At 41.9% G+C, this 27,345-nt stretch overlaps 2 protein-coding genes across 2 annotated transcripts in view; both read left to right on the forward strand.

Annotated features, from left to right (window-relative positions):
* PDE6D (phosphodiesterase 6D) overlaps positions 1–27,345 on the forward strand; it is a 557,644-nt gene that overhangs the window by 334,232 nt on the left and 196,067 nt on the right. The window lies entirely within an intron of this gene.
* On the forward strand, positions 1,429–7,500 carry NPPC (natriuretic peptide C). The gene is made up of 3 exons (XM_075864113.1): positions 1,429–1,625; positions 4,298–4,585; positions 6,064–7,500. The coding sequence occupies exons 1-2, from the start codon at positions 1,533–1,535 to the stop codon at positions 4,559–4,561; spliced, it is 357 nt and encodes a 118-aa protein (XP_075720228.1). The 5' UTR covers positions 1,429–1,532; the 3' UTR covers positions 4,562–4,585; positions 6,064–7,500.

The raw sequence follows: 27,345 nt of genomic DNA on the forward strand, positions 1-27,345 counted from the left end.
ATGATCATCTATTGATCGTAGTGGGCACATGGGTATTTTGCTGGAGTAAAGTCATTATGATCATCTATTGATCGTAGTGGGCACACAGGTATTTTGCTGGAGTAAAGTCATTATGATCATTTATTGATCGTAGCGGGCACACGGGTATTTTGCTGGAGTAAAGTCATTATGATCATTTATTGATCGTAGTGGGCACACGGGTATTTTGCTGGAGTAAAGTCAGTATGATCGTCTATTGCTCGTAGTGGGCACATGGGTATTTTGCTGGAGTAAAGTCAGTATGATCGTCTATTGCTCGTAGTGGGCACATGGGTATTTTGCTGGAGTAAAGTCAGTATGATCGTCTATTGCTCGTAGCGGGCACACGGGTATTTTGCTGGAGTAAAGTCAGTATGATCGTCTTTTGCTCGTAGTGGGCACATGGGTATTTTGCTGGAGTAAAGTCAGTATGATCGTCTATTGCTCGTAGTGGGCACACGGGTATTTTGCTGGAGTAAAGTCAGTATGATCGTCTATTGATCGTAGCGGGCACACGGGTATTTTGCTGGAGTAAAGTCAGTATGATCGTCTATTGCTCGTAGTGGGCACATGGGTATTTTGCTGGAGTAAAGTCAGTATGATCGTCTATTGCTCGTAGTGGGCACACGGGTATTTTGCTGGAGTAAAGTCAGTATGATCGTCTATTGCTCGTAGTGGGCACACGGGTATTTTGCTGGAGTAAAGTCAGTATGATCGTCTATTGCTTGTATTATTATAATAAAGCGCAGGTGCCCTAATATCATCTCACAGTACAGGCTGCACTTGTGTAATCCTGGCAAAGTTAAGAACCTGCACTTGGCAGTGCCCATTGCATACACATGGTGTTTAGATCGAGCAATTGCAACAAGATTTCTCATTGTCTTTCGTGTAGAGGAATCCTAATGAGAAAGACAGCCCCGAAGTGGCAGACATCAGCCCTGGACCCCGGGTATAGAGGGCACAGTCAGTGATTAGTATGTGGGTAAGCACTGCTCTGACACTCCAGCCTGGTGCCCATGTTTTCCTATTAACTAAGGATCGTGCAATTTATGTTCTACCATTTCTGCGCTGTTTCCCTTTTATTTTAATGAATAAAGCAGATATCTGAGAGTGCCAAGGAGAAGTTAACTATTAGCGTCCTGGCTTAAAAAGCGCACCCCTGACAGTGAATAGTGAAGTGATGTGAGATGGGGTGAATGAACCCACACTCTACCAGGCGGCAGAGGCTTAACCTGGACAGTCACCTGAGGGGACGCAGTGCCCGCGCTTCCAGCGCCCGTCCGACCAATACACAAATAAACAGCGCACACAGAGGTCGGCGGGGAAAGGGTTACAGAACCTCCTATCACTGCGGGTGACGTCACCGCCCCGGGTTTATAAAATGAATGGGCTGTTGATATGAGAGTTACAGAAACACAGGACGAACAGGAGGAGGGACTAGAAGTCGCGGCTCCTCTGCCACTTGTAACGCTTGAGGATTTCTTACCCTGAGGAGACTGAGTGCCACAGTTAGGATGCACTTCTGCCATATTGTGGGCTGGGGACTAGTGCTGGCTGTGCTGTGCTGCAGGACGGAGGCGAAGCCCGTAGTCCAGGCACATCAGAAGGTCAGTCACCACCTGCAGTTCTCCCGTGTATTTTATCCTTTGTGTCGTCTGTGTCTGCCATTCTCTTTACTTTCCTCCCAGTGCAGTCCATCTGGCTCTTTCCAAAGTTTCCCCCACTTTCTACCAGTCCCCATCTCTATAACATCACCACAAGGATGCAGCAGCGTAGGCACAGGTGGCACAGCAGAGGGGGCACATATTTTCCATATATTACACTTCCCACAATCCAGTTTGACATTGACTTGCCCAAGTTCCTGGCATTTATTTGAGCTTGTCAACGCTTTATAAAGTCCACTTGTTAGTGTTCCCATATTTCATGTTTCTGGAGCCTGGCCAGTATTCCGCAGCTTTACACCGCGGAGGTTACAATATACAGTGCCAGGAAGATAGTTCAGGTCAATGCCACCTGGCACTGGAAAAAGCCAACACTGGGTTTACACACGGGTATTGCCCCCAGTTATATCAGTATGGGGCAGCGGGTCTGAGCCGGACGGTCATGCTTTGGGATATTTGGTGAGGCTTCATTCACAAGTATTATGGTTTTTGTTTTTTTGGGGGATCTGATCCCATTTCTGGTGCTAAATATACGCGGAGCCAGAATACACTGGCATGAATAAAGCCTTAGGATCCCCTCCCCCCACCCACCCTGACATTATCCTGGATGGGGATTACAGTTTATAAACTACAATCCTCGTAATAATGGTGATTGGGGATAACCGGTGTTAAGCAGGTCAGATCCATTCTTCTTCATCTTCGTTGTCATTACACCCACAACCGGATTCAGTATTGCGGTTATTGGGGACCAAAATGTTAGCGTGATCCATCCATAGACATGATGTTCTAGCAGATGCTTCACTAAATCCAGCACTCCGATACGGAGACTTTTTTTCTCTTTTGTCCTCCAGAGAATTGTTAGCAGATCCTACTGACAAAGATGGGATCTGTCAACAGGAAACTTATTCCTATGGGCAGCTGTAGTTATCAGTGAAAGTACTCGGAGACCACACAGTAAGGACGCTGTAGACTCCAGGTGTCTGGCCGGGTACCAGAAGATGCTCTGAGGATGGGGAACAGGGGAAAACAGATCATTACTAGAAATAATGCTGCTAGTATTACATCACTGCTGAAACCCAATAGTAACAGAATATGTCATGGTTATTAATGGGGACACAGCGTGTTCTGTTCATGTGTGGCCTCCTATAAACCCCTAAATACGGACAAAAGTCCTAGATATTTATTTTTTTTGTTATCTGGAGAGCTTGTTAGTAGATTTCGTATGCCATAGAGATGTAGCAGAGGTGACTTTGTCAGATGTAGCGGAGATTGTTTTGTCATTTGACACCACTAATGCTGATATCGCAATGTGTGGTTTTCCATTGAGCTGCAATCAAACCTACTGCTTGTTCTTAACCTCATGACGCAGAAACAATGCAGGCAAACTCAGCTCTGCTATATCTGTTTATTAACATAGATAAATACATAGACAACGCAGGAAGAGGGCTCGTTATCTTTGCCCAAAAACAGATTGAAATGAGTTAAAATACCTGTTCAACTGTTTTTACAGAATAAAGCGGAATGTAGACTGCCCTCGCCATAAGGAAAATAGCAAGTTTGCTTATTGTCATTGATTAGATATCTAGAAATATTAATGCTGACAGAGCTGTGTGTGTGTGTGTGTGTATATATATATATATATATATATATACACATATATTTATATACACAGAGTAAGACAGTGAAAGATATAAATGATATTCCTTAACAAGTCTCCCAAATTAGTTTAGCAGGTGGTCGCCTGACATTATATTTAAATCAAGGGTCAATCGGCATCGTAGATGCAACTGCCAGGCTCGGAAAAATGTCTGGAGCAGTAACCCTTTCCTCTCCTTGATGAGGATCATTTCCCACACTACTAGGGAAGGAGGTGTTGTGATCTAATTACAGTATAATATGATGTATAATAATAGGACTTGCTCTTGGCATCATAGTCAGTCTAGTGCATTGCTCTGTTTGTGCAATATTTACCACTGCTGGTATGGAATGGGTTACTAAGCAGGTGAACAAAACATGGCATCATGAAGAAACAGACAATCTCCAGCTCAGAGTCCACCACGTAGTCAGCAAAATACTACTCGTGGCTGTCTACAAATAAAATCCTTTATGGCGCTATATTCCCCTTTTTATAAGCAGTGGATGTGCCTGACGTGACTAGCTCACCCCAAGAGCAGACACCTTGTTGTTCAATGCTTGATACTAGAGAGCAGAAGACAGATTGTCAAGGCCGTCTGATCTCATCTTATCTCTTGTTAGACAATTATGACAGCTGATATTACCAATAGAAATGTGTTATCTCCTAGTCTGCTAGTTGTTGTCAGTGACATCACTTCTATCATTTGCCTACATCATCAGAGATGGATTTGTAGTTCCAAATGTACCATGGAGTCGTCCCTGCATATATTTCTGGTTCTATAGTTTAGTTTAAGCAGAATTGTAGTTGAAGACCATAAACTGAACCAATTAAATGTTTGATCAAATTTTTTTTATCCATCATCTTGTGTTTCACTAAATCAAATGCTCTTTCTCCTTTTAAACAAATATTATTTATTTTTTGCCACATACATGTGAAAATACATTGACTAATGATGTTCTGTATTTGTCTTTTTATCCTGCAGTCACTGCGTGCATTGTTAGGGGAAGAACTGGCTGAATATTTGGCCTCTGGAGAAAGAGGAGAACGACACATTGACCCTAAGACTCGTGCTCGACTGCTGCGAGATCTACGTGCAGATACGCGGTCACGGGCGGCGTGGACCAGACTGCTCAACGAATACCCCAACACCCGCAAATTTAAAGGCATGAATAAAAAGGGGCTATCCAAGGGCTGTTTTGGTCTCAAACTGGACCGCATTGGATCCATGAGTGGCCTGGGGTGCTAGAAGTTGGAGCTCCATCTTGTGGTGGTCAGTATGAATTACTCTACCATTTTTTCCTTACCCTAATAGTCATCGCCTAGATTCTTGAAATTCAATGTTCTCCTAAATAGTCTTATGTATTAATGCACAAACTGTCATTTGTTTCTCTTGACATCCAGTAGCGTGAATTCTGTCATCCTTTATTTAGTCATTAACTATTTTAACCCATTTTCTGGCACTTATTCAAGTTCAACCTTGAATTCCAACCATTATTCAGTTAAACATAATTGGTTACTAATGTACTATTTACTGTATTATTGTTGACCCTTATCCTGCATAACAAATCATAGAACATAATCCTTGGAAATAGTTGTTTGTTTTTAAAAAAAAAGACAACATTCAGAAACCTAAAATACAACAAATAAGGGTAGGCATTAAGACAGTTAGGCAAGATTGCACTTGAATATTTCTGTTTGTTTTCTATGACAAATGGTAGGTTAAAAGAAATATTGCTTAATATTTTATAAGGGTTTCTTTCGCCAGACAGACCCTTTAATTTAATAGCAAATACTAAGGAAAGAGGTGTACCCACCCCCATTCCTCTGATCCTAAACATTGTGTTGTGAGTCCTCTTAGCCAAGAAAGTGTTAGGGCACGTTCAGACGTGGCAGAATTTTTTTCGCTGCAAATATTGGTGCAGATTTGGGGCAATTACGAATCTGCACCAACATTTGCATATTTGACAGGTAATTCAGACGTTGCAGATATCACAGCGGACTTGCCACAGATTTCAGTTTTTGCATTGCAAAGGCTGAAATCCGCCGTGAAATTCCGCTGCTTCTCCGCAATGGAATGAGCATCCTGCGGAGGGGAAATTCTGCACCGCAGCCTGATTTCCGCACAGTTATTTTCTGCAAAGTCTGAACTAACTTTCCTAAGAATGTATAGAAACAAATGTAAAAAACGGCTGCTGCAGAATTCTACTGTGGACTGTCCGCAGCGGAATTCCACAGCAATTCCGCCACGTGTGAATGTGCCCTTACAGTGTTCTACTGCTCAGTGCGACAGCTCTGCTGAACAGTCTTAAGATGCTGCACACTACGACTAGCCTATGAGATCATGCATAAATGTGTAATATATATTAGTTAGCTTAGTACCACATCGTCTTTGCCAACTGATTTAATAACAGCAATGTCAATTTTAAAGCTGTGGTGCCGACACAGAGCACTTTATACTCGGGCAGTAGGTGCCGGCTTCGCCTGCGCACAGAAATTTGCAGGCTGTGGGAGGAATACAGTGACAACTCGAGGAAAATGAATGATTTGAGGCCAGAGCTGCGCTTCCCAGGCTTCTGGCATTGAAAATCCTGGGGCTGTGTTATTAATAACTAGGATCATAATTCCATCTGCATTTTCCATGTGCTGTTACAAGCCTCGAAGTGCTGTATGAGAGAAGTCAGAAAACTGGCCTGCCATATGCTAATAACAACACTAATCCAAAGTCTTTATTTTTTTTTTCTCTTCCAGGCTCCTAACATTGACAACGGTTTTCTGATCACTGGTCATTATCCTGTCTTAGTGTAGACGCCCAGCTGAGAATCTGACGTTTCCAGAAGATTTTACAGTGAGGGGACAGGCCGGTACGATGGGACATAGGACCTGCTGTTACCACATGTCTATCATCAATTTGTTTCCCGCGCACAAGAGCCATTAATGTGCGTTTTGTATACATATCTGTAATGAGGGCTGCCTAGATGTTTACATGTCAGTGTTCAGACACGTGCTTCTCCTTTTAGGTGGCCAAACAGACTATCCTGTGTGCTCTCCACGTGTAGAGTGACTAGGCTCTAAGTGCAAAACCATTCCTTATTCATGGACTGTCAACGTTTCAGCCGCAAGGAAATCTTTCCCAGGTTACAATTGAACCATCATATTCCTGACTTTAATTCTACCCTGAGATTTAACCCTTGACAGCTCATTATCTACAGAATGTTTTAAGCTACTGTTTGCGCTGTAATGAAGCACCGGAGTTCAGTTACCAACCCGCCATGTTCATATTAATGACTTGCCTCTACCAGAGAGGTCAGTAATGCTTGTCCAACTTCTGCAAAATAATAGGGTAAGACTGCAGTGCTTTCTGGGACAAAGGTCGGTCTCAAAACCTTAGTAGCTGCTTAACTTTTTTTTAATCCTTTGTTAGTCCAATGTCAGTTTTACGCTGATCATATGGCCAAGTAATGCTATAAATGACATGAACGTAACGTTTGATTTTTTTGTTTTTACTTTTAGACGTCTAGTGTTGTTTCAAAGCTGCACATAATTAAAGGAAAACAGGGAATTTACTATTTTATTTAGAATTTCTCACTGATCTGGGAAATTAATTTGTAGAGGTTCCAGCCAACATATACGACACCCGATACGATACTAGCATGATCTGTAACTTTGTGGAAATGGTCTACAAGAGCGGTATGAACTTAGACATGAGTCCTTGTACATCCCAGCTTTACACATATTACTAAATGTAGCCAACAATATAACTTTTCAGTAACTATCAGACCCTGGCAGTGGGGGCTTATGGGCTCTACTATGATAAAGTTGGTTGCATGGTTAAGTAGTCTGAGAATTGGACAAATTCAGTTAATCTGTATGCTGTGGGTTTCACTGAAGTTGTGCCAGACGCACTAGACCGACCAGACAAAGCACACATGAAGTTTTCCTTTAATCCGCCATTTTCATTGGGAAGCTGCAAGCTTTGTCAGAGAGACGCAATCCAGCAGTGCAAGGATGAAGTCTCTGGGGTACTCATGTAGACGGAGGGAGGGGGGTCTGACAGAGCTATATGTAAATTCTCACCTTGCATCAATGTATTTATGTTGTAAAGCTATTTATATTGTTTATGAAGAGATATTTATAAAGAACTTTTATTTATGTAATGAACCGGGTCAAACATTGTAACATTTTGTCCTGAATAGTTGAAACGTTTTAAGATAAAAAAAAAAGTGAAGAAAAAAAAACAAGTTCATTCCATGTACATCTGTAATCTGTCTTTATTTCTGATGTTCTGTGATCACATTAATTCTGGAGAAATCGATGGAAACATATTGACTACATGTTTAGAATGGAGAACTTTAGCCACTGCATAAGAATAGTTTCCAGCGGTGTTACAGAGGTTGCAATTGCAACTGGACCATTTTGCCTCAGGGGCCCATAGGTTCTTTTCCGAGCGCCCCAATGCAAAATCTATAACAGGACTTTCTGGGCTCCCTCAGTTGAGACTGCAACCTCTGCACCCCCCCATAGTTACATCCCTAGGGGAGAACAACAGCATCTTAATCTTGCAATGTTTAGTCATAATTGCATAACTTAATGTCCAATGATGTAATACCATAAGATTCAGCCATCTCAATATCGCTTTATTTATAGTGTAATGTTATCCCACACAGTGGGTATGACATTAAAAGTGATTAGAGAGGGGGAACAGGTACAGATGTTGCACCAGTGCCTTAGGCTTATGGCTCTAAATCGCTTGTATAGAGCACAATCAGCTATTATTCTGCATTCAAGCATGAGTATGATGAGAGATGTAGTTAATTCATACAGGACTACCTTAGTACTAGCAGGAATGCAATTACAAGTTCAGTCTATAAATGCATGTGAGGTCTACATAAGATTACATTTGTGGATGTAAAGAATATACAACCCGCTAGTTATAAACATGGCCATAATAATGTCGTTTACTGCATTCTCTCTGAACTCTTGCCAAGTGTGGTATACATGCTGGCATCTTCCTGGATTTATTTGATTTTATTTTTCTTCACAAAGCATTAAGTTGGCCATACATTAGGAATTTCAGACGGGCGTTTTTTTTTTTACGACTTGTCGTTCACGGTTGGGTCTGTAAAGGTTGTAGTGTTGGACGATACCTACGTAAGTTAAAACAACAAACTGCTGATCAATCTCTCCCTTGATCTGTGGCCTGGTCTGGGCTTCTATTAATGGGATGTAGATATGTCATACGACGCAAACGACTTTACAAGACTGCACCTGACAACGACTGAAAAAATCCAACACGACAGATTAACTTTCCCACAAACATCTGTCTACATTTCAAGTCTGTGTTACAAAAAATCACAAAGTTGGCAGAAAATCTGCCTTTTCGTCCGTCCAAAATCTCTAGTATTTGCCAGCTTTAGTTATTATTGACAGGTAGAAGTTTTTATTTTATTTCCCTTCATGGTTTACTACAATCTTATCTTCACAGCAGTATTATAAGCTATTCAGGGACTAAAAAAAATTTCTGGCAAGATTATAAAAAAAAATGGTGACATTCAAATAATAAAGGATATAGATAAGACATTTTATCTACCTAATTAGGTTCAGTGGATTTTGGTGATGACCAAGTTTAATTCCTTACTCAAAACAAGATTATACATTAGTTGACTGGACACATCTGGTGTGAACTGTAACATGCTAGTCATGAACCCAGGCCTAGGTAACATGATACTTCATTCCTTCGGAGGTTCCCCAAATGTAATGAAACTACCTCCATTCTCTCAGCATATTTTTCATTCCTATAGACAAAACATTGCTATAGATTTCGGTAAGAGCCAGATTACGGATCCAGGCCGCACTGATTTGTAAGATGGTCACGTGCTTGAGCCTTAGGACTTTTCCTACATAGAACAATTTTTTGTCCAATTAGATAATCCAGCAAAGTATCGGATTTCTGTTATTCAACATGTGGATAAATAACTTCATCGGATGTTCGTCTTCGACACAAAAATGTTCACAAAAAATTATTATAGAGTAAACATTAGATGAATGTTGGTTCATCAGATAAAACTATAGTATCTAATCATATGAAAAATTGGACTGAGTATGGCCGGCATTAGTTTGCAGCTCAAAACATAAATTGCAACATGATTTTTCTGCTGCTGCTGCATTTGTTACGAGTGTGCAATAATATGATTATGTTGTAGAAAACCTTTAGCTGCAGAATGCTTAGGGTAAGAGATTTATACACTTTGTTAGAACCTGTCTCTGGAAACCTTTCCAAACTATTTGCCTGTGGGTCACATATCTCACCACTTTCCATTATACAAGTGTCTAGAAGTACCTCTTTACATAGAGACAGAAACAGGCACAGGTCAAGGAAATATGTGATATTTATTGTGGTATAATCAACATTGGCATTCACCAAAATCTTAAGATATTCACACCCCAGCAACTGGCAGAGCCCTTTTTAGTGACCGTTGAAATCATGACCATTTCAGTGCCCTCTATACAAAACCAATACACCCGGGATCTACAATTTGTGCAATAATTCAGAGAAGATTCTGTTCTGCTAGAACACAGACGTTCAGGTAGCATGTAAAAAGGAATGCCAATCTGGTGGTTATCTTACCGAACAGACATTCAATCCATTAATCTATGAGTATTTGCCCATTTCCAAATGTCCCTTATTGCATAGTGAATGGTTTCTTATCATTACACATGATGTATTATTAGAAGCAGAGCAAACACATGACAGCTTTTGAATACTTGCTGGTCATATACTGCTTTAGACATGTCCTTTCCTTATTCTCTATGAGGGCATATGGATGTAAAACAACTTGTGAGCTGATCTCCTGCGTGGATCCCACTTCCTATTAGCAAGAGCAGAAAGCCACTTTAATAAGTGTTTTTTCTCCTGGAGGACATGGCTTGTAAGTATATTACACAGACGCCCATTCAAGAGGAAAAAACAAGGAGCAGTGGTGAATCTTGGCTGGCCCGCTAAAATTACTCCAAGGGCTCAAAGACAATATTTTTTGTGCCACAAAATATCCCAGAAGAGGGTAAAAATACAGGTCTCTATCCTAATCTAAGGTCAGTGTTGTTTAGCTCAACAATAATAAAAAAACAACTTAAAAATCAGATTCACGGGTGTGAAGCAAAGTGAAAACCACTACTATCTAAGCGCAACGTAAGTGAAGGCAACACAAAATTAGAAATGTCAAAATGAAGACTGTTTTTAAGACAAAAGGGTCTAATGTAAATCTATTTGGACACCACAAGTCCCATGATGCCTGGTATTCAGTAAATACAGCATTCAAAATTCAGGCATGGTGGTGGTTTTGGAACTGTGATCGGATGGAAATGAATTACTGCATCAGGACTTGGAAAAGATTCCATTATTGAAGGTAGAAGAAAATAACAGTAAACTCTGAGGGTATCTCCATTTTTGAGGACCATTTTATACTTAATATATACAGTGAAGGAAATAAGTATTTGATCCCTTGCTGATTTTGTAAGTTTGCCCACTGTCAAAGACATGAACAGTCTAGAATTTTTAGGCTAGGTTAATTTTACCAGTGAGAGATAGATTATATTAAAAAAAAAAGCAAATCACATAGTCAAAATTATATATATGTATTTGCATTGTGCACAGAGAAATAAGTATTTGATCCCTTTGGCAAACTTGGTGGCAAAACCCTTGTGGCAAAACCCTAATACTTGGTGGCAAAACCCTTGTTGGCAAGCACAGCAGTCAGACGTTTTTTGTAGTTGATGATAAGGTTTGCACACATGTTAGATGGAATTTTGGCCCACTCCTCTTTACAGATCATCTGTAAATCATTAAGATTTCGAGTCTGTCGCTTGGCAACTCGGATCTTCAGCTCCCTCCATAAGTTTTCGATGGGATTAAGGTCTGGAGACTGGCTAGGCCACTCCATGACATTAATGTGCTTCTTTTTGAGCCACTCCTTTGTTGCCTTGGCTGTATGTTTTGGGTCATTGTCGTGTTGGAAGACCCAGCCACGAGCCATTTTTAATGTCCTGGTGGAGGGAAGGAGGTTGTCACTCAGGATTTGACGGTACATGGCTCCATCCATTCTCCCATTGATGCGGTGAAGTAGTCCTGTGCCTTCTTGAGCACGGGGACCTTGCGGGCACTGCAGGATTTTAATCCATTACGGCGTAATGTGTTACCAATAGTTTTCTTGGTGACTGTGGTCCCAGCTGCCTTGAGATCATTAACAAGTCCCCCCCCCCCCCACCCCGTGTAGTTTTCGGCTGAGCTCTCACCTTCCTCAGGATCAAGGATACCCCACGAGGTGAGATTTTGCATGGAGCCCCAGATCGATGTCGATTGACAGTCATTTTGTATGTCTTCCATTTTCTTACTATTGCACCAACAGTTGTCTCCTTCTCATCCAGCGTCTTACTTATGGTTTTGTAGCCCATTCCAACCTTGTGCAGGTCTATGATCTTGTCCCTGACATCCTTAGAAAGCTCTTTGGTCTTGCCCATGTTGTAGAGGTTAGAGTCAGACTGATTAATTGAGTCTGTGGACAGGAGTCTTTTATACAGGTGACCATTTAAGACAGCTGTCTTTAATGCAGGCACCAAGTTGATTTGGAGCGTGTAACTGGTCTGGAGGAGGCTGAACTCTTAATGGTTGGTAGGGGATCAAATACTTATTTCTCTGTGCACAATGCAAATAAATATATATCATTTTGACTATGTGATTTTCTTTTTTTTTTTTTTATATAATCTATCTCTCACTGGTAAAATTAACCTAGCCTAAAAATTCTAGACTGTTCATGTCTTTGACATGGGCAAACTTACAAAATCAGCAAGGGATCAAATACGTATTTCCTTCACTGTAGATCTAATACCAGCACAGCTTCGAGAGAAAACCTGCGTAATATGACGTGTGATGGGACATGGCATTCTTTTTTCAGAGATTCCACATGAATGAATGAGAAAAACTTCAATATGTCTCTATAGATAGATTTTTGCGAGTGCCGTATTAAAAAATTCGTTCAATATGGATTTGTTTTACGGCCATGCGCCTAAGCTTACTCTATTTACATGCAGCAATTTTTCGAACCACCAATGAAGGACCAAAGATTTGAAAAGTTGGATGAGTGACATTTACCGATACCTCTAATGTTAACAATGAATTTTATGTATACACAATCACTAGTTTTATCATTGATCATTTTGTGTATTAGGACTTGGCAATAATCGTTATGATCTCTCAGAAATGAACAAATCGTAATGATTATTGCTACGTGTAAACAGGCCTTTATGATTCGTCTTTTTAATAACCAACCCCCAAAAATGTCATCAACAAAGCTGCCAGTTTAGGCTCCATCTATGATATTCCCTAGCTTGTCTTTAGTAGATTCAGCTGAAGGCTACTATGAGTAAGGTTTAGGTAAAGATTCCTGTCATTAATTGTTAATAATGTCAATAAGGAATTTGTTTATACAGTTTCCTGTCTGGCACAATTTACTCTAGTAACTCATTCCTACATATAACCCTTAGGCTAAGTTCACATTTCGTTTTTACTGTACGTCTGACGTGTACGTTTTGACATGAATAAAGTGTCAAAACGTGTACCACAGCGTGTACATTGATTTCTACGGTCACGACGGATGCCCTAATAATATAGTTTGTGTATACATTTTGTGTGCTTACGCTTTATCCTTTTTTTTTTTCATGTCCTGAAAAGCGTAGTCTACTGCACTTTTCAGTACTTTTCCAAAACGTATACCACACATTTTCATTTGTATTGAAGTCAATGGCGACGTATGGACGACGTATGCAATCTTAAACCCTACGTTTGCATGCGTAAAACGTATACGTTTTCGTTACTATATATGGGAAATGACTTAGATTATGAGATAAAACATTGCCTCCCCCTGCCCATCCTCAGTACTGTCACCAGAAAACACGATAGCCACTCCCTACTTCTTCCTTTGTATTTTGACTTTACAGTTTTACAGTTTTATTTAGATCAAGATCCAAAAAACGTATACATTTTTAGAAGTAAGAATAGACACAAACATAAAAACGTATATATCGTATACTACAAAAAAGTAAGCGTATGTTACAAATTCATACGTTTTTGTAACTTTAAAAACGTATGCGTCATCGTATACCACAAACGTGTGCACAAAACGGGATGTGAGCTTAGCCTTACTGTAACCTCTGTGGTGACATGGACCCAGCCCAGTGTGTAAGTGCCTTGTACCCGCACAGTAATGCTGGGGTCAGATGTAAGATTTTTTTGGTCAGTGGATTGCAGTAATTCTGACAAAATTCACTGACGATCTAATGTCTATGTGGCCTGGCCATCCCATTGTCGTATATCGTCAGGGGAAACATGAATCAAACAGGTTGGATTATTGCTTGTTCAGTCCAATTCTTTCCACTGAGAAAAGCAGCACTTAAAGGGAACCTGTCACCAGCATTTCACCTATTAAACCGACTATCAGGGTATGTTCACACGCTGAGAGGCAGTTACGTGTGAAAAGACAGACTGTTAACAGCTGCCTCGTTTCACACGTAAATGCTCCTCCTCGTAATTTACGAGGCGTCTGAGACGCTCGTAAACCTTGAGCCGTGCTTCATTGATTTCAATGAAGAACGGCTCAAATTACGTGGCAAAGAAGTGCCCTGCACTTCTTTGCCGAGGCAGTAAATTTACGGGTCGTCGTTTGACAGCTGTCAAACGACGACTCGTAAATAACAGGTCGTCTGCACAGTACGTCGGCAAACCCATTCAAATGAATGGGCAGATGTTTGCCGACGTATTGTAGCCATATTTTCAGACGTAAAACGAGGCATAATACGCCTCGTATACGTCTGAAATTTGGCCGTGTGAACATACCCTCAGTGGTGGTAGTGGGTGAAAAATTATTTCTATATAACCTATAATTATCTTCTTAGTCGGCTCTGTAGCTTTAGTATTTAGCTTTTTAGTGTTCCCACATCAAATGCTAATGAGCAGAAAAGAGTCAGATCTTCATATGAAAAGTCAAATCTTCGTTTGGAAAGAGTCATATCTTCATTCCTCAAGTCTTTCCGAGTTTACTCCGCCTCCTTACTTTTGATTGACAGCTCCTCGCCTTCCCCCAGCACACAAAATCCTGCGCTTGTGCATTGATGAACTCTTTTGGTGTGTGCGCACAAAGGGACACCGCATAATTACGATAAAAGGCGCAAAACGTTTGCAGGCCGATATTTACAGTCGGAAGAGGAGTTTAGGAGTGGGGATAACGGCAATTAACTTTTTATAGCAGCAGCCAGTGAGGGAGAAGTAAAGTTCAATAGGTGAAATGCTGGTGACAGGTTCCCTTTAAGGTAATAGCGAGCCACTTATCAGATTCTGCTTGGGTTAGTGGCTGTTGGCCTAAAGATTATTTTAGCTAATAGTTACCTAAGGCCTTATACACACGAACGTGTTAAACGTTCGTGTGTCGGCCGTTGACACAACGGCCGTCACACGGACCTATATAATTCAATGTGGCCGTACACACGGCCATTGTTTCAACGGACCGTGTGAAGGGTCCGTGAGAAAATAGGACGTGTCCTATTTTTTTACTCTTCACGCATCCCTCCATAGTCTCAAGGATGCACCTCAGACGTGAAAAACTACAGTTTTTCTCGTCCGAGATGCGCAACGCTCGTGTGAATCCGGCCTAAGGTGTATGGTCAGTGTAAAGAGACAATATAAGCAAAGATTATTTTAGCCTATTTAAAAGTACTGAAAGGGATGTTTATTACGCCATTGGCACACGCTTGTTATTCACACAAAATAATTGCCTATTTTTTCACTTTTACACTGCTCTTTGTAATGACGGGGGTAGGAAAACAAACAAGTGAGCCCTAATCTACCCGCCACTCTGTCCCTGCCTACTTGCAACGACCCGCTCTAGGCGACGGGGTACAACTGGGTGGCGGTCCCTACGCTCAGTAAGTGCACGAGACAAACAGACAAGGGAACACAAAGCAAAGGGAAATGGGGCAGTTGCCCACGGCAACACCGTGAGCAACAAGAGTGGTGAACGAGCCGAGTCAAACCAGGAGTGCACGAGGTACCAAACGCAGAGCAGGAGAGTAGTCAGTAAGCCAGGGTCAGTATGGAGCAGGATCAAATAGTTAGAAGCTGTAGCTGGGCCAGGAAACCACACGAGAAGAATCACAAGCAAAGGAGGAACAGGAAAGGCAGGTATAAATAGACAGAGGGCGGGAGCTAGCTCCGTCTGGCCAGGCTGCGATAGGCTCTCCCACTCCTAAGCCTGCCATCCTGAGTGGTGGAAGATGGAGTCAGTCTCAGAGACATAGACTCAGGTGCAGACTGATTACCTATGGGAGTATACACAGAAGTTGTGCCTGGCAGATCCTTTACAGTACCCCCCCTTTTATGAGGAGCCACCGGACCCTTTCTAAGTGGACCTGGTTTATTGGGGAAATGAAGGTGGAACTTCCTGACCAATACCCCAGCGTCAACATCCCGGGCGGGTACCCAAGTCCTCTCCTCAGGCCCGTATCCTCTCCAGTGGACCAGATACTGGAGGGAGCCTTGGACCATCTTGCTGTCCACAATCTTGGCCACCTCGAACTCCACCCCCTCAGGGGTGAGAACGGGAACAGGAGGTTTCCTCGAGGGAGCCAAGGACGGGGAGCAGCGTTTAAGGAGGGAGGCATGAAACACGTCGTGTATTCGAAAAGATGGGGGCAACTCCAGTCAGAAGGAGACAGGATTGAGGACTTCAATGACCTTATACGGCCCAATAAACCGGGGGGCAAACTTCTTGGACGGGACCTTAAGGCGCAAGTTTCTAGACGATAACCACACCAGATCCCCGACCATAAACAAGGGGTTAGCAGAACGTTTTCTATCAGCCTGAGTTTTTTGTACGCTCTGGGACGCCTCTAGGTTCTTCTGAACCTGGGCCCAGACTGTGCACAGTTCCCGATGAACGACCTCTACCTCGGGATTGTTGGAACTACCAGGTGAAACGGAGGAGAACCGTGGATTAAACCCAAAATTACAGAAAAAGGGGGAGACCCCTGACGAGTTACTGACCCGGTTATTAAGGGAAAATTCGGCGAGGGGAATGAATGAGACCCAATCATATTGACAGTCAGAGATAAAACACCTTAAATATTGTTCTAGAGATTGATTAGTCCTCTCAGTTTGGCCATTAGTTTCAGGATGGAAGGCAGAGGAGAAGGACAGATCAATCTCCAACTTTTTACAGAAGGCTCTCCAAAACAAAGAAACAAATTGTACCCCTCTGTCTGAAACAATATTGACAGGGACCCCATGGAGACGCAGGATGTGTTTGACAAACAGAGTAGCTAACGTCTTGGCGTTGGGTAGTTTCTTGAGGGGCACAAAGTGGCACATCTTACTGAAGCGGTCTACTACCACCCACACCACCGACTTGCCTTGAGATGGATGCAAATCGGTGATAAAATCCATGGAGATATGGGTCCATGGTCTCTGGGGAATGGGCAAAGAACGTAGTAAGCCTGCTGGTCGGGACCTGGGAGTCTTGGACCTAGCACAAACCTCACAAGCGGCGACGTAGGCCTTAACGTCTTTAGGCAACCCAGGCCACCAATAGTTTCTGGCAATGAGGTGTTTGGTACCCAGGATGCCTGGATGACCAGATAGTGCGGAGTTATGATTTTCCCTAAGTACCCTTAGCCGGTATTGCAGGGGAACAAACAGCTTGTCCTCAGGAAGGTTCCCGGGAGCTGAACCTTGATCAGCCGCAATTTCAGAGACTAAATCAGAATCAATAGAAGAAATGATTATACCAGGAGGCAAAATACAAGCAGGATCTTCCTCCGAAGGAGGGCTGGCCATGAAGCTACGCGACAGTGCATCGGCCTTAATATTTTTAGACCCAGCCCTATAGGTAACCAAAAAGTTGAATCTGGTAAAAAATAGCGCCCATTGAGCTTGTCTCGGGTTTAGCCTCCGGGCAGATTCTAGGAAAACCAGATTCTTGTGGTCGGTAAGGACCGTTACCTGATGCCTAGCCCCCTCCAGGAAGTGGCGCCACTCTTCAAATGCCCATTTAATGGCTAAGAGTTCGCGGTTGCCAATATCATAGTTACTCTCAGTGGGCGAAAACTTCCTGGAGAAGTAGGCACAGGGACGGAGATGGGTGAGGGACCTGGTACCCTGGGACAAGACAGCCCCCACTATCCCTGCCTACTAGTAACGACCCGCCCTAGGCGACGGGGTACAACTGGGCGGCGGTCCCTACGCTCAGTAAGTGCACGAGACAAACAGACAAGGGAACACAAAGCAAAGGGAAAGGGGCAGTTGCCCACGGCAACACCGTGAGCAACAAGAGTGGTGAACGAGCCGAGTCAAACCAGGAGTGCACGAGGTACCAAACACAGAGCAGGAGAGTAGTCAGTAAGCCAGGGTCAGTATGGAGCAGGATCAAATAGATAGAAGCTGTAGCTGAGCCAGGAAACCACACGAGAAGAATCACAAGCAAAGGAGGAACAGGAAAGGCAGGTATAAATAGACAGAGGGCGGGAGCTAGCTCCGTCTGGCCAGGCTGCGATAGGCTCTCCCACTCCTAAGCCTGCCATCCTGAGTGGTGGAAGATGGAGTCAGTCTCAGAGACATATACTCAGGTGCAGACTGATTACCTATGGGAGTATACACAGAAGTTGTGCCTGGCAGATCCTTTACACCTAATGTTTATCATGTATACTTTTTTCAGGAGGCAGCCAGGTCTCGTAATGCTGGGGGACAATAGTGTGCCATTGTCTGGTGTGGCGTGCAGGTCAGCTCATTTGATCTAATAGTATGGGCGTGACATAGCCTACTTTTGGTCTCCGTCTGGATAATGGAGCCCTATGAAAACACTTATCTTGTACGTCGGAAGCTTTCCCAACGTACAAGATAAATGTAGGGCAATAACATGATGTGAATAGGGCCTAAGCGTTATGATTCTTTTATATCGCTTCTATTATATCAATAATCTATTTTTGGATAAAAGGCAAAAAACCACGGCGCCACTTGGTGTGGATCAAAGAAGGTGGATGTGAGACAAAGGCGGATAATAAATGCTTACCGTATAGTTATGAAAGTTGAGTTTGATGGGTTCCACAAGGTAGCTGCTGCCAGATCCGGGCCGGTTACCGAGGTGACCGCTTGGGTATAACGAATGTACGGAGGAAAAAATGGATCTATAATGGCGCCGCTGTGTGGTGAAGACAGGATGAATCCAGATGTCGGGTGATAATAAAATAATGGTATTTATTGCTATGCAACGCGTTTCAACGCCGAACTGGCGTCTTCGTCAGACATGCCTGACGAAGACGCCAGTTCGGCGTTGAAACGCGTTGCATAGCAATAAATACCATTATTTTATTATCACCCGACATCTGGATTCATCCTGTCTTCACCACACAGCGGCGCCATTATAGATCCATTTTTTCCTCCGTACATTCGTAATAATCTATTTTTATAATGTCATTCATTGTAAATATGAAAAAATTTATAAATTCTATTCATACTATACTAAGTTACATGTTGTCATTATCCTTCTAAGCCCAAGAGAAGGGAAATCCCTCAGTCATGGGTCCCTAGAGGTTTCCTCCACAGGGGTTTTTCTTCTCCTGAGTGCTGAAGGATGACTCTCCGTGAGTCGGTAGTTTGCCATTTTCAGTGCAGTCATGTGATTATAAAATAAACTGTGATAATTTAAAGGGGTTATCCGGGGACCAAAAATTGCATTGCATTAATATTTTTATGTAAAAAGAAGTCACTTACTAATGTACTTTAATTTAAAATTCGGTACTAAATGGTGCCGTTCAAACCCGGTGAAATGTTCCCGGAAGTCCTGTAGCTTTTCTAATATTGATGACATGCCGACACGGCCCCACGTGACTGAGGGCTTGCTTCCTGTGCTGTTCATGTTGGCGTGTTATCAATGGCATGACCGCAAGGGGCTGTCACATTGCCTAATGCTGGAGTCCCCGAGCAGAGCATCAGCTACCACTTTGCTAGGGACTCCAGCACTGCTCCTGACATTTGGTCAGTGACTTTCAGGGGTTTCCTATCGCTGGACTCCAACACTGCTGACATCGTCACTGTCACTGTCCATATATGGACAGTGACGTCGGCAGCATTACTGAAGTCCCCGAGCAAAGCATCAGCTGATGTTCTGCCTGGGGACTCTAGTACTGTTGCCGATGTAACAGTCCATATATGGACAGTGACAGTGACGTTGGCAGCAGTGCTGGAGTCCCCAGGCAGAGCATCAGCTGATGCACTGCTCGGGGACTCCAACGATAGGAAACCCCTGAAGTCACTGATCATATATGGACAGTGACGTCGGCTGCAGTCCTGGAGTCCCCGAGGGGAGCATCAGCTGATGCTCTGCTCGGGAACTCTAGCCATATGAAACCCCGGAAGTCACTGACCATATATGGTCAGTGGCGTTGGCAGCAGTGCTGGAGTACCCGAGCAGAGCATCAGCTATCTGCTATAGATAATACCCGTCTCTCTCAGGGGTCGTTGAAGTTCTCTACTCCGCCTGTAACTTTGGAACTGGGTACTTTGCATACTGAACTGATCTCTTTATTTATCCTAGAAAATGTACCTTCTGAGGTAATATTGTGTATTCCATGGTTGCAGACACATAATCCTGTTAATGATTGGGTAAAAGCAGATTTGATTAAGTGGAAATCTAAATGTTATGATTTTTGCATGTCTTTGTCTACTACTGTATCTTGCAACGCACCATCGTTGCCTGAGTGTATTCAAGATTTTGAAGATGTATTTTCTGAAATCGGTTGTGAATCTCTCCCTCCTCATAGGCCGTATGACTGCCCCATTGTACTTCTCCCTAATGCTAAGCTGCCTAAGGGGCGGATTTATAATCTTTTTGCTCCGGAAAGACAAGCCATTAAAGATTATATTAAAGACAGTCTCCGTTAGGGCTTATTCAGACGAACGTGATATACGTCCGTGAAACGCGCGTGATTTTCACGCGCCTCGCACGGACCTATGTTACTCAATGGGGCCGTTCAGACAGTCAGTGATTTTTACGCAGCATGTGTCAGCTGGCCTATATTGGCCTATATTTGTGCGTTTGAAGTCAATGGGTGGGTGAAAATCAAGCGCAGCACACGGAAGGTCTTCCGTGTGAGGCGCGTGATTCGCGCAATAGCAGTAAAAACTATGAATGAAAACAGAAAAGCACCACGTGCTTTTCTGTTTACAAACATACAAACAGACTGTCATAATGATGATTTTTGTTGAAAAAAAAAGATGGCGTTTAGGACCCTGCATCGACTATTGTGAGTTAAATAAGATTACTGTTAAGAACCAATATCCTCTTCCTCTCATCCCGGACCTGTTTAATCAGATTTCAGGTGCCAGATTGTACTCTTAACTGGATTTACGCGGGGCCTACAATTTGGTTCGTATCCACAGCGGAGATGCGTGGAAGACAGCGTTTAATACTCCAGATGGCAATTATGAGTATTTGGTCATGCCTTTTAAGTAATGCTCCAGCAGTTTTTCAGAACCTGGTTAATGATATTTTCAGAAATTTTATTGGATGTTTTGTGGTTGTGTATCTGGACGATATTCTTGTGTTTTCTTCCGATTGATCCTCTCATGTTCAACATTTAAGATCCGTCCTTCAAGTACTGAGGGAAAATTGTCTTTACGTGAAATTTGAAAAATGTCTCTTTGGAGTTCAGGAAGTTAATTTCTTGGGTATGTTCTGTCTCCTCATGATTTTTGTATGGACTCCGCTAAGGTTCAGGTGATTCTTGATTGGGTACAACCCATTTCAATAAAAGCTCTGCAGAGATTCTTGGGTTTTGCTAATTATTACTATTATTATAATTATTCATAATTTCTCCTCCATTTCCAAACCTTTGACGGATCTTATGAAAGTGGGTTCTGACCTTGTAAATTGGAAACCTAGTGTGGTCTCCGCCGTTGAAATCTTAAAACAGTGTTTTATGGAAGCGCCTGTACTTGTTCAATGTAGCCCCTTTATTGTTGAGGTGGATGCCTCAGAAGTAGTTGTGGGGGCTGTGTTGTCTCAAGGATCTTCTGTATTGACTAATTTGCGTACCTGTGATTTTTTTCTCACAAATTTTCTGCCACCGAGAAAAATTATGATATAGGTAATCGTGAGCTTCTTGCTATTAAGTGGCCAATTGAAGAGTGGAGTCACTTTCTAGAGGGGGCTAGACATCAAATTTCTTCACTGACTGACCATAAAAACCTGACTTTTTTTTAGAATCAGCCGAAAGACTCAATCCCAGGCAGGCTAGATGGGCCTTGTTCTTTAACAGATTTGACCATATTGTAACCTACACACCCGGGTCTAAAATTGTCAGGGCCGATGACTTATCTCGAAGTTTCTGTTCCTCACAGGTCCCCGACATTCATCCTTAAACTATTTTATTTAAGGGGATAGTGGTTTCTGCAATATCGGCTGATATTGCAACTGAGATTAAAAAATTTCAGCAACTCGCTCCGCAAACCATTCCTGCTGGGAGACTGTTTGTACCTCCTCAGTTCAGATTTCGTTTGCTCAATGAGTTACATGATTCTGTTTTGTGTGGTCATCCAGGGATAACTGGTACTAAAAAATTTGTCTCGCGGCTCCACTGGTGTCTCGTGATGTGAGTGCTTGTGACGTCTGCGCTCTCGCTAAGACTCCTCGAGTTCATCCTATGGGTGAACTACTTCCATTGTCTGTTCCGCAGAAACCTTGGTCTCAGCTGTCTATGGATTTTATCACCGATTTTCCTCCTTCTGAAAGGAAAACTGTCATTTGGGTTGTGGTGGACCGTTTCAGTAAAATGTCTCATTTCATTACTTTGCTTCAACTTCCTGATTCCAAAACTCCGTCTAAATTTTTTTTTTGATCAGGTGGTCCGTCCGTATGGTATTCCGGAAAATATTGTCTCTGATAGAAGTGTACAATTTGTAGCTAACTTTTGGAGAGCTTTCTGTAAGAAACTTGGTGTATAGTTATCGTTCTCTTCTGCTTTTCACCTTGGGACTAATGGTCATACCGAGCACTTTAACCCCTTAACTGCCCTAACAGCAGCCTGTGTCATAGTGACAGTGTAATGTATTAGTATACAAGAGTTTACTGATACATTATAAGTAAAAAATATAGTTGTAAATAAAGTTCTCGCTTAACCCCTTAATGACCGGGCATGTTTGTACCTTAATGACCAAGCCAGATTTGTCAAATCTGGTATGTCTGACTTTATCAGAGAATAACTCTGTGAAAGTTTTGAATATCTAAGTAATTCTGACATTGTTTTTTCGTCACATGTTGTACTTTATTTTAGTGGTAAAAGTAGACTGATACGATTTGCGGAAATTAATTAAAAAATAGAAAAATGGAAGAAATTTTGTAAAAATTACCATTTTCCCCTATTTTTAACTGCAATATGTCACATATGTACACACATACTGTACAATTTTTTTAATTAAATATATATTTCTATCTCTTTACTCCATTTTGGCAGCACTTTTGAAAAAATAAAATTAATTTTCAGCAATTTAGAGGACTTACAAATTGAATAATAATTTTATAAATTTTGAAGTACATTTTGTTTTCCTGCACCAAGCCAGGTTTTCAGAGGCTCATAGGTGTCAGAATGGTGGAAACCCCCACAAATGACCCCATTTAGAAAACTAGACCCCTTAAGGTATTTACCTAAGGGTATAGTAAGTATTTTGACCCCACAGTTTTTTGCTAAATTTAATACATAGCAGGTGAAAAAAAAAAATTCACTTTTTTTCATAAAAGTATCAGTTTGAAGACCAATTTCTTTGTAAAGCGACCATGAGAATGAAGAAACACACCACAAAATCTATCACCCTGCTTCTCCTGTTTTCAAAAATACCAACATTGTGGCCCTAATGCGCTGCCTGGACACACGGCAGGACCCAAAAGGAAGGGAGCACCCGGAGGCTTTCAGGACTCATATTTTGCTTGAAAATGTTTTAGGCCCCACTGTACATTTGGAGAGGCTTTGAGCTGCCAGAACGATAGAAACTCCCCATAAACGACCCCATTTAGAAAACTAGACCCCATAAGGTATTTATTTAGGGGTATAGTAATTATTTTGACCCCACAGTTCTTTGCTAAATTTAATGCATATCAGGTGAAAAAAATAATAATTTCACTTTTTTCATAAAAGTATTTGTTTGAAGACCGATTTCTTTGTAAAGCGACCATGAAAATGAAGAAACACACCCCAAAATCTATCACCCTCTTTCTCCTGTTTTCAAAAATACCCACATTGTGGGCCTAATGCGTTGTTTGGACACACGGCAGGGCCCCAAAGGAAGGGAACACCCGGAGGCTTTCAGGACTCATATTTTGCTTGAAAATGTTTTAGGCCCCAATGTACATTTGGAGAAGCTTTGAGCTGCCAGAATGATAGAAACTCCCCATAAACGACCCCATTTCGAAAACTAGACCCCTTAAGGTATTTATCTAGGGGTATAGTTAGCATTTTGACCACACAGGTTTTTCGCTAAATATATTGAAATTAGTCGGTAAGAATTAAAATGTACTTTTTTTCTGAAACAACATAGAAATTTTTATTATTTACAAGGAATAACGAAGAAAATGCACCCCAACATTTGTAAAGCAATGTCTCCCGATTACGACAATACCCCATATGTGGTAATAAACTGCTGTTTGGACCCACAGCAGGGCTCAGAAGGGAAGGAGCGCCATTTGGATTTATGATTTTGCTGGAATGGTTTTCGGTGCCATGTCGCATTTGCAATGCACTGGAGGGACCAAAACAGTGGAAACCCACCAAAAGTGACCCCATTTTGGAAAAACCTTCAATGAATTTTTCTAGGGGTATAGTGAGCATTTAGACCCCACGGGTCTTTTGCAGAGTTTATTAGAATTAGGGCGCGAAAATTAATATCAACATTTTTTCCACTAAAATGTTGCATTTTCTCATTTTCACAAGGGATAAAGGAGGAAAAAAACAACCATTTTTTTATAAAGCAATTTCTCCCGAGTACGGAAATACCCAACATGTTGTCATACGTTTTTTCATTAGAAATGAATTAACCCTTTCAGGACTGATCCATTTTTTGCTTTCATATTTTAGATTTTCACTCCCCGCTTTCCAAGAGCCATAACTTTTTTATTTTTCCATCAATAGAGTGGTGTGAAGGCTTATTTGTTGCGGGACAATCTGTAGTTTTCATTGGTACCATTTTGGGGTACATGCGATTTTTTTTGATCACTTTTTATTAAATTTTTTTGCAATCCTGAGCAAAAAACAGGAATTCTGACACCGTTTTTTAGGTTTTCTTTTTGCGGCGCTCACCGTACGCTATAAATGACATTTTTACTTTATTCTGCAGGTTGGTACGATTACGGCGATACCATATGTATATAGGTTTGGTCCTTTTTTTTAGCGTTTGCGCAATAAAATGACTTATTTATAAAAAAAAAAAATTCTGTGTCACCATATTCTGAGAGCCATAATTTTTTAATTTTTTAGTCAAAAAAGCTGTATAAGGGCTTGTTTTTTGCGGGACGGATAGAAGTTTTTATTGGTACTATTTTCGGGTACATGCGACTTTTTGATCACTTTTTATTCTTTATTTAGGGAGCGGTGGTGACCCAAAAAATTGCGATTCTGTCGTAGTTTTTTATTGATTTTTTTTGGGGTGTTCATCGTGCGGGAAAAACAACATTATAGTTTTATAGTTGGGTTCGTTACGAACGCGGTGATACCAGATATGTGTACTTTTTTAACGTGTTCATTTTTTTTCTATAATAAAAGTCTTATTATAGGAAAGCAAAGCATTTAGTGTTTATAGAACTTATAACTTTTATTTTTACACTTTTTTTAAAACATTTTTATTACTTTTTTAACTTGTCCCACTAGGGGACACTTAGTCTTGCAGCTTTGATTGCTGCTAGAGTACATTACACTACACACGTAGTGTAATGTACTCTAACTGTCATTGTGACGTGACTGTCACACTGACAGGAAGCAGAGGAGGAACGGCCGGACGCTGTTCCTCCGAGGCTTCCGTGCATGGCAACCCGGAGGTCATTGTCTGACCTCCGATTGCCGTGACAAGCATCGGTAGCCCCCACGATCACTTCGTGGGGGCTGCTGATGTGCTTCAAACCACTTAAATGCGGCGACGGCAATCCGTCGCCGCACTTAAGGGGTTAACTGCCGAAATCAGCGGCGATGGTCCGCTGTCCGGCAAGACTGATGTCTCAGCTGTCGGGGACAACTGTCAGCGCGGGTCTGTCACTCTGTGTTTACACAGAGTGACAGTTTGAAATGCGGACGAAAATTAACGTCATGGTGCCGGAACTAGCAGCCGACCATGACGTTCATTTTCGTCCTTGGTCGTTAAGGGGTTAATGGAATTAAAAAAAAGTAACAAAATAAATAAATAAAAAATATGTTTTGCATAAAATATATTTCATTGCCCCCTACATTAAATAAAAACAAAAAAACAACACATATTAGGTATCTAAACGAATGTAATAACCTGAAGAATTAATCTAACAGGTTATTTAGCATGAAACGTGAACGGTATAAAAAATAAACAAGAAAAACGATGCTGAGAATCGCTTTTTCCTATATTCACGCCATTAAAATATTTTTCTTCTACCTCCAACATTCTAAAAAAATTAATACAATATCTCCCGCATAAAACAAGGCCTCATACAGCCACATCAATCAAAAAATAAAAAAGTTATGGCTGCTGAAAGGCAGAGAGGTAAAAACGGAAAAATGTAGCTGGTCATTAAAGAGAACCTTTCACCTCCCCATACATGTGCAGCTGAGTGCAGAATGTAATGAGGAGGGCTGCACAAACCCTGGGGCACTTTAAAAAAAATTTTTACCCTCTGTTATTTAGATATCGGTGCCGTTATATTTGGCGCCCGATATTTAAATAACCCCCTGAACTGTCAATGGGGCGTGTCCTGGCAAGGGGGCATGTTACTATGGCTGTGACACTGTCCAATCAGATACGGACAGTGTTACTCACAATTTGTGAGTATTTGGACAGTTTCTGCTTGAATATCTTTGCGGGATGTCAGAATAACCTCTCAGAGCTTCTGTTTTGATGTGAACTGCCTCCCACCCTCATAGATATTTTGCTTGAGGATGTTACAAAGGTTCTCAATAGGGTTGAGGTCAGAGGAACATGGGGGCCACACCATGAGTTTCTCTCCTTTTATGCCCATAGCAGCCAATGACACAGAGGTATTCTTTGCAGCATGAGATGGTGCATTGTCATGCATGAAGATAATTTTGCTACGGAAGGCACGGTTCTTCTTTTTGTACCACGGAAGAAAGTGGTCAGTCATAAACTCTACGTACTTTGCAGAGGTCATTTTCACACCGTCAGGGACCCTAAAGGGGCCTACCAGCTCTCTCCCCATGATTCCAGCCCAAAACATGACTCTGCCACTTCCCTGCTGACGTCACAGCCTTGTTGGGACATGGTGGCCATTCACCAACCATCCACTACTCCATCCATCTGGACCATCCAGGGTTGCAAGGCACTCATCAGTAAACAACACGGTTTGAAAATTAGTCTTCATGTATTTCTGAGCCCACTGCAACCGTTTCTGCTTGTGAGCATTGTTTAGGGGTGGCCGAATAATAGCTTTATGCACACTTGCAAACCTCTGGAGGATCCTACACCTTGAGGTTCACGGGACTCTAGAGGCACCAGCGGCTTCAAATACCTGTTTGCTGCTTTGCAATGGCATTTTGGCAGCTGTTCTCCTAATCCTATTAATTTGTCAGGCAGAAACCTTCCTCATTATGCCTTTATCTGAACGAACCCGTCTGTGCTCTGAATCAGCCACAAATCTTTTCACAGTACGATGATCACGCTTAAGTTTTCTTGAAATATCCAATGTTTTCATACCTTGTCCAAGGTATTGCACTATTTCACGCTTTTCACGAGAGATCCTATTGCTTTCCCAT

Source organism: Rhinoderma darwinii, chromosome 4 (assembly GCF_050947455.1).
Source record: "Rhinoderma darwinii isolate aRhiDar2 chromosome 4, aRhiDar2.hap1, whole genome shotgun sequence".
In the NCBI taxonomy this organism is placed as follows: domain Eukaryota; kingdom Metazoa; phylum Chordata; class Amphibia; order Anura; family Rhinodermatidae; genus Rhinoderma; species Rhinoderma darwinii.

Coding starts and splice junctions, on each gene's coding strand:
- NPPC (XM_075864113.1), top strand. CDS start 1,533: ATGCACTTCTGCCATATTGTGGGCTGGGGACTAGTGCTGGCTGTGCTG. Junction 1,626..4,297: donor TAGTCCAGGCACATCAGAAG/GTCAGTCACCAC, acceptor TTTATCCTGCAG/TCACTGCGTGCATTGTTAGG.